The sequence below is a fragment of the Melopsittacus undulatus genome, chromosome 5, assembly GCF_012275295.1.
Source record: "Melopsittacus undulatus isolate bMelUnd1 chromosome 5, bMelUnd1.mat.Z, whole genome shotgun sequence".
Taxonomy (NCBI): Eukaryota; Metazoa; Chordata; class Aves; order Psittaciformes; family Psittaculidae; genus Melopsittacus; species Melopsittacus undulatus.
In genome coordinates, this window is record NC_047531.1 from 36,770,988 (window position 1) to 36,787,029 (window position 16,042).

Below are 16,042 nucleotides of genomic sequence, written 5' to 3' on the forward strand. Positions count from 1 at the left end.
CTGAAGCAATAGGGATCATGACTGGGAATGCTAGGTCAGGGTGTGTCATGGAGCCCCTGGCACCAGGATGGCTGCACAGTGACACTGAGACAAGGGACCCCTCTGGTGCCACTGTGGAGCCCTGGGGTATGGAGAGGGGCTGGGGAGTGGTAGGAGCCAATGATGATCCTCCCATTGCATCCCACTGTACCCCACCACATCCCATCGCATCCTATCACCTCCCACTACATCCCATTGCATCCCATCGCATTCCCACTACATCCTACTGCATCCCATAATGTCCCATTGCATCCCATCACATCCCATCATGTCCCAGTGCGTCCCACTGATCCAAGCGCATCTCACTGCATCCCATTCAATCCCACTGCATCCCATGGCATCGCACTGCCTTCCCCTGCATTCCATACCATCCCACTGAATCCCATTGCATCCCGCCATGTCCCAACACATCCTGTCACAGTCAATGCATCCTATCATATCCAACTATATCTCGCTGCATCAGATTGCATTCACTGCATCCTATCACATCCCACGAGACCCACTGCATTCCATCCCATAGCACCACATCCCACTGCATCCCACCACATTCAGTAACATCCCCCTGCATCCCATTGAATCCCATCATATCCCACATATCCCACTGAATGCACTGCATCCCACTGCATTACATTGCATCCCATTGCATCCTATTACATCCCATTGTATCCCACTGCATTCCTTTGCACCCCATCACATGCCACTGCACCCCGCTGCATCTAACTGCATCTCACTGCATGCACTGAATCCCACTACAACCCACTGCATCCCATCACATCCAGTCGCATCCAAACACATCCCATTGCATCCCATTACATCCTGCTGGATCCCACTGCATCCCATCACATTCCACAGCATCCCATTGCATTCCACCATACCCATCACTCACCACATCCCAAGCATCCCATCACATCCCACCGCATCTCACTGCATCTCACTGGATCCCATTGCATCCCATTGCACTGCAGCCTCCCTGCTCACACTGCAGCCTCCTTACAGCAATGCCACCCCCAGGGACACCCCTGTCCCTGCTGCCAGCACCCAGGGCACCCAGTATTCCTGACAGTGGCCCTCAGGGCCCCCTGTGTCCCTGCACACTCTGGGGTCCCCATGTCCCCACTGCTAGCACCCAGGTGTCCCCGTGTCCCCCTCACAGCCAGGAGTCCCCATGGATCCACCACTGGCACCCAGGCACCCCATGGCACTGCTGCTGGCACCCACAGGTCCCAGATTCCCCATCACAGCACCCAGAGCACCCCACATCTCCATCCGCATTGCCTAGAGCACCGCAATGTCCACATCACCAGCACCGAAAACATCCCATGTTCCCACTGCTGTTACCCAGAGCACCCCATGTCCACACCACCAGCACCCAAAGCACCCAATATCCCCATCACCAGCACCCAGAGCACCAAATACCTGCACCACCAGTATTCAGAACACCCCATGTCCCCATCACCAGCATCCAGGACGTGCAATATCCCCACACCCAGAGCACCCCATGTCCCCATCACCAAGAGCACCCAATATCTCCGCCAGCAGTACTCAGAGCACCCCATGTCCCTGTCACCAGGGCACCCCATGTCCCCATTATCAGCATCCAGGATACCTAGTATCCCCAGCACCCAGAGCACCCCATGTCCCAGCTGCCAGCACCCAGAGCACTCAGTATCTCCACTGTCAGCCCTCAGAGCACCCCATGGCCTCATCACCAGCACCCAGGACACCCAATATCCCTATCTCCATCACCCAGAGCACTCCGTGTCCCCACACATGATGTCCCATGTCCCCACCACACTGCCAGGGTCCCCTCCATCCCATCACCTTCCCACTCCCCTGTGCTACCACCTGATTCATTCCTGGCTCCCTCCTCCCTCCTTCCACAACAAATTCCCATTTCCCAGCTGTAATCCATGGGATAATGACCCTGGGCACCCCCTTTGCACCTTTGTTTCTGTGGGGGAGGGACACACATGACACCAGCCCTTAACTGGGTGATGCTGGGGGTCCCTTTGGGTACCAGTGGGGGTACCAGTTTCCAGCATCACTTCCTCCCTGTTTGGGACTGCTTTGTGGGGAAGTGTTTTAATCCATATGGCACAACCCCCCCTTTTGGCAGGGATGGGGGGGGTCCCAACATCCACCCTTCCCCCCCCCAGTTTTAACCCCTCGGGGACAACGGCAGGTACAAAGAGTGAACAATATTTATTAAAATACAAAAATACACTTGGTTTTTGGACGGATTTGTCGTGGTTTTTCCTCAGTTCAGGATACAATCCCATCATTCCGGCCTTTATATAGATATAGATATAGATATAACTTCTGTTTAACCCCCCCTCCCCACGCAGCCCCCCCTCACCCCCCCACCCCATTATTTAATTCCCATCTGATAATTCATTTTAAAGCTAAAATAAGAAATTAAAGTTAATTCCAATAGTTGAGCGGCCAGGGGGGGCCCCATTGCCGTGACCCCCCCCAAAACACCCCCCCAGCCCTTCAGGACCCCCACGAGGCACTTGCCGTCCCCGCTGGGACCCCCCCAGTAGCCACCTCCGATGCTGGTGGCCACCCCCCCATTAGCCACATTGAGTCCCCCCCGACCCCCCCAAGCCCTTAATTCCTCCTGGATCCCCCCCTTCATTCCATAAGCAGCCCACGGAGGGGGGTCCCCAATCTCATCCCCCCCCCAAACAAGGAAGGAGTTTTGGGGGGGTCCCCTAAAATGAGGCCAAAATTGTGTTGTGGGAGGTGTCTACAATCATACGTCAGGTCTCCCAATGGGGGCCCCCCCGGCCCCCCCAGGAGCTTTAGCCCTGTGCCGATGCCAGTGCCGGTGGCCTTATACTGGTGCAACGGGGTGAATTCGGGGGGGCACCCATCAGACACCCCCCCCATGCACCCACACACTTGAATTGGGGGGTGGGGAGCCCCCTTTTTGGGGTCATTTTTTGCTTTAATACATTGCAGATGGCCAACCCCCCCCAAAAATGCCCACCAACCCCAAAATACCCCCAACCCCCCCCAGATAGCCCAACACCCCGCCCCCCCAAGGAATTCCTTTATTGCATGTGGAAGATTTTGGCACAACCTCCAACCACCATCCCAGCACATTGCAGGGGGGGGGGTTCCTGCTGCATCCCCACTTTTCATCCCCAACACCCCCATTCCAACCCAATCCCACCCCAGCAGGCTCCTATCCCCCACTTCTTCCTGGATAATGGGAATTCTTTCCTCCACCTTTTCTCTTGGAGTTAGAAACTGTGATTTGGGGGGGGGGTGGGGGGGTGATTTTAATATCTGCTGCTCTTCTCAGCCCATGGATTTCGGATAGAAGCATGTACAAGAAAAGAAAAGTCTCTCCCCCAGCTCTGTACAAGAGTCACCTTCTAGATTTGGGGGGTTCTTCATTTGGGGGGGTCTTTTAGGGGGGGGTTTGTGCATCCTATTGCGTTTGTGATGGGGGAGGAGGAGGAGGAAAAAGAGGAGGGGTGGGAGGAAGCTCAACCCAAAAAAGGCCCAAAGAACTAAAAAGTCATATCTGGGTCTCCTGGACTTTGTCCTTGGGGTGGGTTTGGATGATATAGGGTTCCATAAGGGTGCTCCCGGGGGGGTGCAAGGAGTTGCCCAAGTTGTTCTCGGTCCAATGGGCCCCGTGCGGTGCTTTGTAGGTGTTGTAGTTCATGTGGTCATGAACAGCGGGCAGCACCACGGCCCCCTCACCTGCAACGCCGGCAGTGGTGGTGGTCACCATGGTGGCGGTGGTGGCAGTGGTGGCGGCCGGGATGTCCTCGTCTACCTGGATGATCTCCACGGTGCGCGCGGCCGACACGGTGCTGCGCTGCTGGTGCCGCTTGCGGAGCTTGTAGAAGACGATGAGCATGGCCGCGGCCAAGAGCGTCACCGCCACGAAGCAGCCAATGATGATCTTGGTGGTCTTCATCACCTCGTCCAAGCTGGTCTGCGTCTTGTCGCCCGCGTCGGCGGTGGGGATGGCCACCTGCTTGGGCGGGCGCGTGGTCTGCACCAGGACGGTGGTGGTGGTGGTGTACGCCGGTTGGTAACCCGTTGACGTGGTGGGGACGGGCTTGGTGAACTTAGGGGAGATGTCCTCCGGGGAGATCTCGGTGGTCTCCACCGTGACGGTGGTGAAGAAGCTGTAGTTGGAGGTGTTGAGCTCGGCCGTGCTCACGTTGAGGTAGGCCGAGGCATTGGAGTTCCCCGCCACGTTGGTCACCATGCAGGTGTAAACCCCGGTGTCCGTCAGCAGCACGTGGGAGAAGTTCAAGGTGCCGTCGTTGAGGACAGAGATCCGCGGGTGGTTGGACGCGTGGCTCAGCACTGTCCCGTTAGGCAGCAACCACCTAACGGAGGACATGGAAGGAGTTCGGCACTTGAGCTCGGCCACCCGCCCCTCGGAGATGTTGAGGTCCATGGGCGCGTCCATGATGAAGGGCGCTGAGCACTGGAAGGAGGTTTGGTCCACCTCCACCAGGAACCGGCCCCGCATGTGGAGCGGGGCATGGCAGCGCCCACAGCACGTCGAGTTGGTGGGGATGTACTCCCTCAACCACCACGACAGCCAGAGGATGTCGCAGTCGCAGTCCCAAGGGTTGTGGTGAAGGTGAAGCTCCACCAGGTACCGCAGGGGGGCGAAGAGGTCGTGGGGCAGGGAGGAGAGGTTGTTGTGGGCCAGGTTGAGCTCCACCAGCGCCGTCAGGTCGTCGAAGGCGTTGCGCTCGATCAGGTTGATCTGCGAGTTCATAATCCAGAGCTTTTTGAGGGACTTGAGTCCATGGAAGGAGCCCGGTTTGATCTCGGGGAAGTTATTGCCCGACATCTCCAGCTCCTCCAGCCCCACCAAGGGTGTCAGGTTGGGCATATCCTTGATGTTGCACATCCCCAGGTTTAGGTACTTGAGGTTGTACAAGCCCTCGAAAGCCCCCTCGGAGATGTACTCCAGCTTCTTGAGCTCACCCAGGTCCAGGCGCATGAGGGAGGGCACCCGGTTGAAGGCGTACGAGGGGATGCTCTCGATGGGGTTGTTCCTCAACCACAGCTCCCTCAGCTTGGACAGGTACTCGAAGGCCCCGCTGGGGATGACAGTCAACCAGTTGTCAAAGAGCTCCAAGGTATTGAGACTGGCCAACCCGTTGAAAGCCCCAACCTCGATCTGCCGGATGGCGTTCCTGCCCAACTGCAGGACCTCCAGGTGATGCAGGTGGCGGAACGTGTCCGCCTGGATCATCTGGATGTTGTTCTCCATCAGGTTGAGGTACCGGGTGTTGGAGGGGATGCCGGGGGGCACCTCGGCCAAGCCGCGCCGGGTGCACACCACTTTGCTCAACTGGTTACTGCAGGAGCAAACCGAGGGGCAAGCGGGGGCTCCAGGGGAGGCGGCGGCGGTGGCAACGGCTACGTAGAGGATCCAGGCGTGCACCGTCAAGTAGGAGACGAGGGCAGCTCTCCAGGCACGGCAGCGGCGGTGGCGGTGGTGGTGGTGGTGATGGTGCACAGTTACCTGCCACAAGAGCTTCATGGTGTGGCACGTTCATCATTCACCATCGTCTGGGGATGGCGGCGTCCTAAGGAAGAAGTGGCTCAGGGCCCCCCCCTGCTCCCGGCCCGGCTGGATGGATGGATGGATGGGGGGGGGGGGAGAGAAAAAGGGGTGAAAAACCGCGGGTTTAGCCCCCAAAAAGGGTCTAAAAATGCTGCGTGAGGGGCGGGGGGGGCCCTGGCGAGCCCCCTCCCAGCCCGACCTACCTGGGAAAAGGGGATCCGGGACGGGGGGGGACACAAAATGGCTCCTGGAGGCTGTGGGGGGGGCGGCCCGGCTAAGCGGGGGCCCGGCACCCCCCCGGCGCGGCCCGCGCCCCGCACCCGCCGCCCCGGAGCCCTGCCCGCGGCCCCCGGGGGCCCGGCATGGGGACGGGAATGGGAACGGAGAGGGGGGTGAGAACGGGGGAGAAAAGGGGGAGACGGGGAGAGGAAGCAGGGGGGAAGGGGGAGGGAAGGGGGATCGGGAAAGGAGCGGGGAATGGGGAGAGGAATGAAAATAGGGGAGAGGAGAAAAGGAGAATGAAATGTGAAAATGAGAATGGGAAAGGGGGAAAAATGGAAAATGAAAATGGAAAACGAAAAGAAAAATATAAAAATAAGAAGAGAATAAAAAATAAAAAAACAGAAATGAAAATAAAAATAAAAATGAAAATAAAAATATAAATAAAAATTTAAAGGAAAAATAAAGACTGAAAGAAAAATAAACTAACAAAAAATGAAAAAATAAAAATAAAAAGAGGCAAAAGAAAAGAAAAAATAGAAATATAGAAAAATGAAAGAAAAGGTTAAAAATAAAAAAGGAAAAGGAAAATAAGGAATAAAACTGGAAAAGGAACGATTAAAATAAAAAGAGAAATAGAAAAAATAATAAAAATAAAATCTAAAATAAGGAATAAAAAATAAAAATTAAATAAAAAATAAAATAAAGGACGAGATAAAAATGAAAATCAAACCAAGCCAAAGGATTCGATCACAATAAAAATAAAGGCTTAAAATAAAGGCTAAAAATAAAGAATAAAAATAGAACTCGGACCAAAGCTCAAACTAAAATAAGCCCCGAGCGATCCAAATGGGGGAGAAAAAGGGATTAAAAATGACGATAAACGCTCAGGCCGGTACAAAACCGGAGGCTCCGGTCGCTGCCGGCCCCCGGCGGAGGGGCAGGAGCGCGGTCACCGGCGGCGGGGGGGGTCGCTCCGGGATGGGGGGTGCGGAGGGGGGGGGCTCCTGTCGCGGGTGCTTTGCGGCGTCTCCGGCTGGGGGGTCCCGTTCCCGTTCCTGTTGTTCCCGTTCCGGTTCCCGTCGCGGTTCCTTCCCGCATCCGCGCTCAGTGGCCGCTGGCTCCGGTTCTCCCGGGCGGGGCGGCGGCGGCGGCCCCGGGGCCGGCGGGCATCGTGCTCCGGTGCTGGTGACTGCGGGGCCCGGTGTGGGGCTGGGGGCCGGGTTCGGTGCCGGGCTCGATGCGGGGCTCGATGCGGTGCCCGGTGCTGTGCCTGGTGCCGGTGTCGGTGCGGGGCCCGGTGCCGGGTTCAGTGGGGGGCTCGCTGCCGGTCTCGATGCCGGTCTCGGTGCGGGGCTCGGTGCGGTTCCCGGTGCGGAGCTGGGTGCGGGGCTCGGTGCAGAGCTCGATGCCGGGCTCGGTGCGGGGCTCGGTGCGGGGCTCGGTGCCGGTGTCGGTGCCGGGCTCGGTGCGGGGCTCGGTGCGGGGCTCGGTGCGGGCGGGAGCCGCGCAGGCGGCTGGCTCATCCTTTTGTCCTTCAACGGCAACGCGGCTGCTGACGCATCGCGCCGGGAGCCCGGGAGCGGCGGGGGATGCTCCGCAAGCACCGATGGACGACACCCCCCCCTTACCCCGCATCTACCGGGACCCCCCCCTCCCACCACCCCCCACCCCCCCACAACGTTCCGGAGGGGGCCCCGACCGGCCCCGGTGCAGCCGGTGCGGCGGGTGGGAGCTATTTTCCACTCTGGATGGAGGATGATGCGGGATGATGGGCTTCCTCCTCCCTCCTCCTCCTGCTGCCCACCCAACCGAGCCCGGTGGCCCTGACCCCCCCCCGGACACAGGGACCGATGGACCGATGGACGGCACGGAGCCGGCAGCTTTAAGGTGATGGGGGGTGGGGGGGACCTGGACACGCGGCTCCATCCATGGCAAACTCCCCCCCAATCCTTGAATCCTCCCTCGATCCCTGACACCCCAACCTCGCCATCCCTGGACCCTCCTTTTCCACCGGGCTCAAGGCTGAGACCTGATGCAAGCTGGGACACTGATGGAGGGGACAATAAATGGGGAGGGGGGGGGACAGCTCTGCCATGGGCACGATGTTGCGGTGATGAGCATGTGGGTATTGATGTATGGGCGGGCTGGGGGGGGGGGGGGGTTCGTCGCTGCTTTGGCCATCCTCCCCCAGGCGCTGTGCGGTGGGTGACTAGCGCCGGGCAGTTAATGAACCTCTTTGGTCCCACGGGTGCTGCAAGGTGCGGGCAGTCTGAGGTGCTGGGGGGAGTGCTCCCCCCCCCGGCTGGCAGTGAGGGAGGGGAGAGGGAGACAATGGGGGTACCTCAGAAGTGGGGCTTAGACCCCCCCAGGAGTGGGTTGTGACCCACCTGGGATTGGGGCTGGGACCTCCCAGAGCAGGGATGGGACTCCCCAACAGTGCAGGTGGGAGCTGGTCCACGCATTTGGGCACCTATGGGTGCTCTCCAAGGGGCTTTATGTGGGCCCAAGTGCAGCCCCTGGCCCCAGACCTCATGAGGGGACACTTGTGGCGTGGGAGGCAGGAGAGGGGTCACCCACTGGGGATCTGGGCTTGGCTGGGTCTGGGTGCTTCAGCTGCAGCATGTCCTGCCTGCATCTCCTGCCTGCACGGCATCTCCTGCTTGCATGGCATGTACTGCCTGCACAGCATCTCCTGCCTGCATCTCCTGCTTTTATCCTCTGCCTGTACAGCATCTCCTGCCTGTATGGCTATCTACTGTCCGCATGCCATCTCCTGCCTGCACAGCATCACCTGCCTGTACAGCATCTCCTGCCTGTATGGCTATCTACTGTCCGCATGCCATCTCCTGCCTGCACAGCATCACCTGCCTGTACAGCATCTCCTGCCTGCATTTCCTGCCTTCATCCTCTGCCTGTACAGCATCTCCTGCCTGTGTCTCCTGCCTGCCCACCTCTGAAGCACTGGGGGGGGCTGTAGGCCCCCAGGTTGAATGGGGGTGCTCGGGTGCACAGGGGCACTCCAGTTTGTGCTCACTAGGTTGCACACTCCAGTTTGGTCTCTGGCTTGTGCGCTCCCATTTACGCACTGGTTCACTCTCTGGGCTGCACCCCAGTTTGCTCACTGGTTTGAACCTTCACTGTGCCAGGGGGGCAGGTGGCCTCCAACCCTTTCTGGTGCAGAGCCACAGGACCAGGACATGGCACAGGCAGAGACAAGAGCCACCATGGCCCTTGGTCATGCCTTCGATCCTGGGTCCTGCCCAGCACTCCCAGTGCTACCCAGTGTTACCAGTGCAACTCAGTGCTCCCAGTGTTCCCAGTGCTACCCAGTGCTACCTGATGTTCCCAGTGCTCCCAGTGCGGCGCAGTGCTCCCAGTGCTTCCCAGTGCTGCCCAGCACAGGCAGGGAGCTCCAGACACAGAGGCTGAGGTGCTCCTGCCCTCAGCTGGGTGCCTAGGAACACATCTGGGTGCTCTTATGGAGCACATCTGGGCTGATGGAGCACATCTGAGTGCTGGTGGATCGAAGCTGTGTGCCCAGGAGCAGAGCTGGGTGCTGATGGAGCCAGTCTGGGTGGCTCATGAATCACACCCGGGTGCTGATGGATCGGAGCCAGCTGCCCTGGAACACCTCTGGGTGCCATGGATCAGACATGGGTGCTGATGGAGCACATCTGGAACTGACGTGCCATGGATCAGACATGGGTGCTGATGGAGGGTGGCTTTTGGCCAGACATGCACCCAGCACCTGTCAATCCCCGTTGTATCCATCACCGACATGGGGTGGAGCCTCCATGATGAAGAGGAGCGCGTGGGGCTGAAGGCCGGTGGGGACAGGTGGTGGCCGGGTCCCGGCCAGCGCTGAGGGTGCCCCTTGGCCTCCCGCAGGTGGAGGTGGAGGTGGAGAGCATGGACAAGGCCGGGAACTTCATCGGGTGGCTGCACACGGAGGGGCTGAACCTGTCGGTGGCGCTGGTGGAGCACGCGCTCTCCAAGGTGCACTTCACCGCCGAGCGCAGCCCCTACTACAAGGCGCTGCTGGCCGCGGAGGAGGCTGCCAAGCAGAAGAAGGAGAAGGTGAGCGTGGGGCAGGGCTGTCACCAGCACCAGGGGTGTCCCCACAACAAGAGACATTCCCACCCCAATGGATGTCCCCATGCCACTCGATGACACCGTGCCAAAAGATGTCTGCACCACAAGGACATTCCCACCCCAAGGGTTGTGCTCACCCCAAGGGATGTCTCCATACCAAGAGATATTGTGACCCTAAGGGTTGTCCCCCCTCAAGAGTTGTCCTCACCCCAAGGAATGTCTTTACCCCAAGAGATGTCCCCTGCCCCGTGAGACATCCTTACCCCATGCCAAGAGTTGTCCGCACCATTGGCACACGGGATCCCGGGTGCCACCACGTCCATGTTCCCGTTGCCAGTAGCATCAGCCGTGCCCATGGTGTCCCCAGCCACCGTGTGTGTCCCCAATGCCAGGTGTGGTCCCACTACGAGGAGGCTCCGGTGGAGGAGGTGGTGCCGGTGCTGGAGGAGAAGGAGCGCACAGCCAACTACAAACCCGTGTTCGTGACCGAGATCACGGACGACCTCCACTTCTATGTGCAGGACGTGGAGACGGGTACGGGCAGGGCGCTGGGGTCCCCATCACCCCCTGCACTGCCCCTGACCATGAACCTCAGCCCTGCACTGAGGCCTCCACCTCTCAACCCTGGCTCCCAACCCTGAACCCCAACCCTGAACCCCAACCCCAGGCCCTCCACATGGACCCCACTTGACATGGGTTGGGGCGAGGGGTGCACCCCTGGCCCCCCAGCCCTGGGGGTGGGCAGAGCGGGTGCTGGATGAGGTCCCCAACCCACAGGTGCCCAACTGGAGAAGCTGATGGAGAACATGCGCACGGAGGTGGGCAACCACCCGCCCGTGGAGGGCTCCTATGCTCCCCGTCGGGGTGACTTCTGCATTGCCAAGTTTGTGGATGGAGAATGGTGAGGAGAGGTCCTGGTCCCCCCAGCCCCAGCATGGGGTGTGATTGCCCCATGCCGAGGGCTGGTTGTGGGATGACACCATCCCCATCCCATCCCCATCCCATCCAGGTACCGGGCCCGGGTGGAAAAGGTGGAGTCAGCTGCCAAAGTCCACATCTTCTACATTGACTATGGCAACGTGAGTGCTCGGTGTGATAGGGGCTGGGGGTGGGGGGCACCCTGCGGTCACAAGTAGGGCACCCCAGCTCCAGATGTGTTGGAGGGGGGCTGGCTGTGACCCTCAGCCTGGCTGAAGGTGTCCAGCACCCTCAGGTGCCCTCCCAACCCTGGCACTGGGATCCCATTACAGGGTGTCCCGCATCCTTGGGCGTTCTTCCAACCCTGGAATGAGAGTACCCAGCACCCTTGGGTGCCTTCACAACCATACCCCTGAATGCCCATCATCAGATGGACAGCACCTTTGGGCACTGGGGATATTAACTTTGGGAGCCCAGCACCTTGAGTGCCCTCTCAAAACCATGTCTGGAAGCCCCTCATGAAGTGCCCAGCACCCTTGGGTGCCCTCCCAGTCCCACCCCTTGATGCCCATCAAGAGATGCCCATCACCCTTGGCTGCTCTTCCAGCCCCAACACTGCAGATCCCATCCCCGGGTACCCATCACCCTCGAGTAGTCTCCCACCCCCAGCACCGGGGATCCCATCGCTGTGCCCCAGCACCCATGGGTTCCCCATTCCCTCCTGTCCCTCCTCAGAAGGAGACGCTGCCCGCCACCCGCTTGGCCGCGCTTCCCCCTGCCTTCAGCACCCGCGTGCTTCCGGCACAAGCCACCGAGTACAAGTTCGCCTTCATCCAGGTGCCCCAGGACGTGAGTTTGGGGGGGTCTGGGTGGTGCTGATGGGCTCCAGGTCCCCGGTGGCACCTCGGGGCCTGATGCCCGATGCCCCACAGGATGACGCCCGGGCGGACGCGGTGGACAGCGTGGTCAGGGACATCCAGAACACCCAGTGCCTGCTCAACGTGGAGCACATGGGGCCCGGCTGTCCCCACGTCACCCTCCAGTTCGCTGACTCCAAGAGTGACGTGGGGCTGGGGCTGGTCAAGGAGGGGCTGGTCATGGTCGAGGTGCGCAAGGAGAAGCAGTTCCAGAAAGTGGTAGGTGATGGAGGGCTCGAGGAGGGTCCCCACTGTGGCCATGGGTGGTCAGAAAGCTTTGGGGGGCACCAAACCCTGCCAGGGTGTGGGTTCACCCCCTGCTCCTGTGTCCCCACAGATCACTGAATACCTGAACGCACAGGAGACGGCCAAAAGCGCCCGGGTGAGTTAGGGGGTGAGAGGGGGGCCTTGTGTTGGGGTGTTGGGGTGGTGCCCCCCAACTCAAGGGGAGATGTTGGATGTGGTACCAGTGCCTTTGTGGTGATCATTAATTGTGTTACCCGCATCTCCAGAAGATGCTGGATGCGGTGCTACCATCTTTCTTTGGTGTGGTGCTTGATGCGGTACCCATATCTCCAGCAGATCCTGGATGTGGTACCCCCATCTCCAGGGAGGTCCTGGATGTGGTATTTCCATTTCGAGGGAGATGCTGAATGCAGTCCCCCATCTCTGGGGTGATCCTGGATGTGGTACCTACATCTCAAAGGAGATCCTGGATGTGGTGCCCCATTTCTGAGGAGATGCTGGATGTGGTACCCCTATCTCCAGGGATGCCACTGGGTGTAGCCCCCTTCTCCAGGCTGCTCTGGATGTGGTACCCACAACCTTAGAGAGATGCTGGCTGCAGATGCCCCATCTCCAGGGAGATCCTGGATGTGGTACCCCATGTCCAAGGAGATGCTGGATGCAAACCCCATCTCTGCAATGATGCTGGATGTGGCACCCCTGTCTCCAGGGGTTCCTCTGGCCATGGTCCCATCCCATCCCCTCTCTTGCAGCTCAACCTCTGGCGCTACGGAGATTTCCGCGCAGATGATGCAGATGAGTTCGGCTACAGCCGCTGAGGGATGCTCCAGGGGGGCTGCAGCCCCCCAGCTCCCCCATACCAACATCCCCCTCCATCCACCCCTCCATCCACCCACCCCTCCATCACCCCTCCATCCTTCCATCCATCCATCCATCCATCCATCCATCCATCCATCCCCTTGTCCCATCCCATCGCCCTGGGGGCCGGGGCAGCCAAGGTGGTGGCCACAGCTCCATGCCCTGGGAATGTTGGGATTGGGGGTGTCCCCCGCCCCCCCACCCTCCCATCTTGGGCCCCACAACAGCTGAACGTGACCTCTCAGTCCTGCCCCCCCTCCTCGCCCCGGCCTGTATTTAAAGCTTCAGAGGCCCAATAAACGTAGTCAAGCGTCTTCTCCGTGCTGGTGTCCCCCAAGTTCATCCCATCTCCAAGCTGGGACCACTGGGAAGGAGGGTCCTCCATAGCGGGGCAGTCCAAGGGTCCCAACCGTGTCCTGCTGTGGGGAGGGGGAGGAGATGGTGCAGGGTCTGGTCCAAGGCTTTCCTGGAACCCCAGGTCCCACCCATGGAGCTTGAACCTGCAACCCAAAGCTGGACCCCAAACCTGGGGGGCAACTGGGGACCTTCAGGATGGGTCCCAAAACGGTTTGTTAAACCTCAGCCTTCGACCTCTGGTCCCAGCCATGGATCCCAGCCCTGAGTCCTAAATGTGGCCCCTGACATCAAGCCTCAAGCCTTGGTCCCAGTCATGGCCCCTAGACCTGGATGTCAAACCCCAGCTCCAGCGATGGACCCCAACTGCAGAACCTCAACCCCGACCTCCAAATCTGGGTCCCAGTGAGGGACTTTCACCCCAGGGCCCAAGCCTGGGTCCTAAGTGTGGCTCCTGACCTTGAACCTCAACCCTGGGTCCCAAATGTGGCCTCTAGACCTGGATCTCAACTCCAGACCCCAGCCATGGACCTGAATCTGAGCCCCAAGTACCCATTATGGACCTCAACCCTGGTGCCCACCCTGGACCCCAGCCCTGCACCCAAACATCACTCAGCCATCACCCTGACCCAGAGCTGGGGACAAGGGAGTGCTCCCTGCACCCCGAGGTGCCCTCACCCACCCCACCCCAAGCCCATCCTAGTCACCTCAGTGCTGCTGGTCCCAGTCCCTGCAGGGCCACCATCAGTGCCACTTACGGGGCCACTGGTCACTGCCACCCGTGGTGGTGCTGCCACCATCCCCAGTGTCCCAATTGCTGGTGATCGATGGTCATGATGGGGGTGTTGGGGGCAGGTCCCTGTCCCCTCTGGCCATCTTTAGTCCTGGGTGTTAATTATAGCTCTGCACTAATTGAGATTGATCTCATAGGAGCTGGGAGCGCTGGCACTGGGGACAATGATTAGCACCAGCCAGCACTGGCATTAAAGGAAGGGCTGGGGGGTGAGTCCTGGGACATGGGTAGCTGCTCCCACCCCAGCAGCTCCATGTCCATCACTGGGTGGTGGATTTTGAGGGTCCCTGGAGGCCTCAATGCGGGATTCCTGATGGTCTCTGTCCATATCTGGGGGGCTCTTGGGGTCTTTGATCGCCCCTGGAGGTCTTTCCTGTGTCTGTTCCTCTCCGGCCCTTGACCTTGGCCCGTCACTGGAGCTGGGATGAGCCGTGAGCCGCTCTCATCGGTGCCAAGGGCACGAGAGGGAACACGGGCACCACGGGGACACCGCGGGTGACACCGTAAGGGTGTCCGGGGGGACACACGTACAGGAACACACGGGGGGGGTGTCCCAAACAGGAGGTGCAGGGATCCCAACTGTGGCGTGGCTGAGGGACCTGAGACTGTCCCTTGGGTCCTGCCGTGTCACCACTGTCACTAGAGGGGGACACCAGAGAACTCTATGGCACGGGATCCAATGTCTCCAGTGGCACTAGTGTCCCCAGTTAGGGGACCCGAGTGCTCCCCACTTACATCCCACTGGGCACCAGCGTGATCTGCCGGAGGGCAGGGGGCCGGCTTGTGGCTATGCTGGGCGGGACTGGGCGGAACTGGGAGGTGCTGGGCGGTGCGCAGGGAGAGGGACAGGAGAGGGAAACGGCGACACCTGCCGGTACCGGTACAACACATCCCAGTACAGTTCCATCCCAGTACAGCTCTATCCCAATACAGTTCTATCCCAGTAGAGTTCTATCCCAATACAGCTCTATCCCAGTACAGCTCCATTCCAGTACAGCTCCATCTCAGTACAGGTCCATCCCAGTACAGCTCTATCCCAATACAGCTCCATCCCAGTACAGCTCTATCCCAGTACAGCTTTATCCCAGTAGAGCTCCATCCCAATACAGTTCTACCCCAGTAGAGTTCTATCCCAGTACAGCCCTATCCCAGTACAGCTCTAACCCTGTACAGCTCTATTCCAGTACAGCTCTATCCCAGTACAGCTCTATTCCAGTACTCTATCCCAGTACAGCTTCATCCCAGTACAGCTTCATCCCAGTACAGTTCTATCCCAATACAGTTCTAGCCCAGTAGTCTTCTATCCCAATACAGTTCTATCCCAGTACAGCTCTGTCCCAGTACAGCTTTACCACAGCACAACCCATCCCAGCACAGCCCCATAATTAGCAGTGTGTGTGCATGTGTGCTCATGCAAAGTGCATGCGTGCACACGTGTGTGTATCTCTGTGTGTGCATGTGTGCACAGTGTGTGTGCAGTGTGTGCACATGTGCGTATGTGCAGTGTGTACATGTGTGCAGTGTGTGTACATGTGTATGTGCAGTGTGTACGTGTGTGTGCAGTGTGTGTACGTGTGTGTGCAGTGTGTGTACATGTGTGTGTGTGCAGTTTGTGTACACGTGTGTGTGTGCAGTGTGTGTACACGTGTGTGTGCAGTGAGCGTACATGTGTGTGTACGTGTGTGTACGTGTGTGTACACGTGTGTACACGTGTGCACACGTGTGTGTGTGCAGTGTGTGTACACGTGTGTGTGTCCATGTGTGTGCACATGTGTGTGTGTGTACATGTGTGTGCACGTGTGTGTGTGTAGTGTGTGTGTCCGTGTCCGTGTCCGTGTCCGTGTCCGTGTCCCCCCGTGTCCTTCCCTCTGCCCCGAGTGCGCGGAGGAGGATGGGAGGACAGGAGCCGCTGTGGGGGCGTGGCCAGAGGTGGGGCGTGGCCTTCCCCGGTTGGGGCGTGTCTCTGCCAGCGCAGCCTTCCCCGGGTCCCTGTGCCCCCTGCCCCGCTGTCCCGGGGGGCATCACCCCCCCCGCAAGGGGTACACG

The 16,042-nt window shown here is 59.4% G+C and overlaps 2 protein-coding genes across 2 annotated transcripts in view; one reads left to right on the top strand and one right to left on the bottom strand.

The window, feature by feature from the left end:
- Positions 1-13,163, top strand: part of SND1 (staphylococcal nuclease and tudor domain containing 1) — a 99,238-nt gene extending 86,075 nt beyond the window's left edge. Inside the window, 8 exon segments of the mRNA XM_034062762.1 lie at positions 9,707-9,895; positions 10,303-10,444; positions 10,688-10,811; positions 10,920-10,989; positions 11,564-11,677; positions 11,761-11,964; positions 12,083-12,127; positions 12,744-13,163. Coding sequence (XP_033918653.1) covers positions 9,707-9,895; positions 10,303-10,444; positions 10,688-10,811; positions 10,920-10,989; positions 11,564-11,677; positions 11,761-11,964; positions 12,083-12,127; positions 12,744-12,809 — 954 coding nt within the window. The 3' untranslated portion in view covers positions 12,810-13,163.
- On the bottom strand, positions 3,569-5,606 carry LRRC4 (leucine rich repeat containing 4). The gene has a single exon (XM_034062763.1). The coding sequence runs from the start codon at positions 5,570-5,572 to the stop codon at positions 3,569-3,571; it is 2,004 nt and encodes a 667-aa protein (XP_033918654.1). The 5' UTR covers positions 5,573-5,606.
- Positions 13,164-16,042: the final 2,879 nt, after the last annotated feature.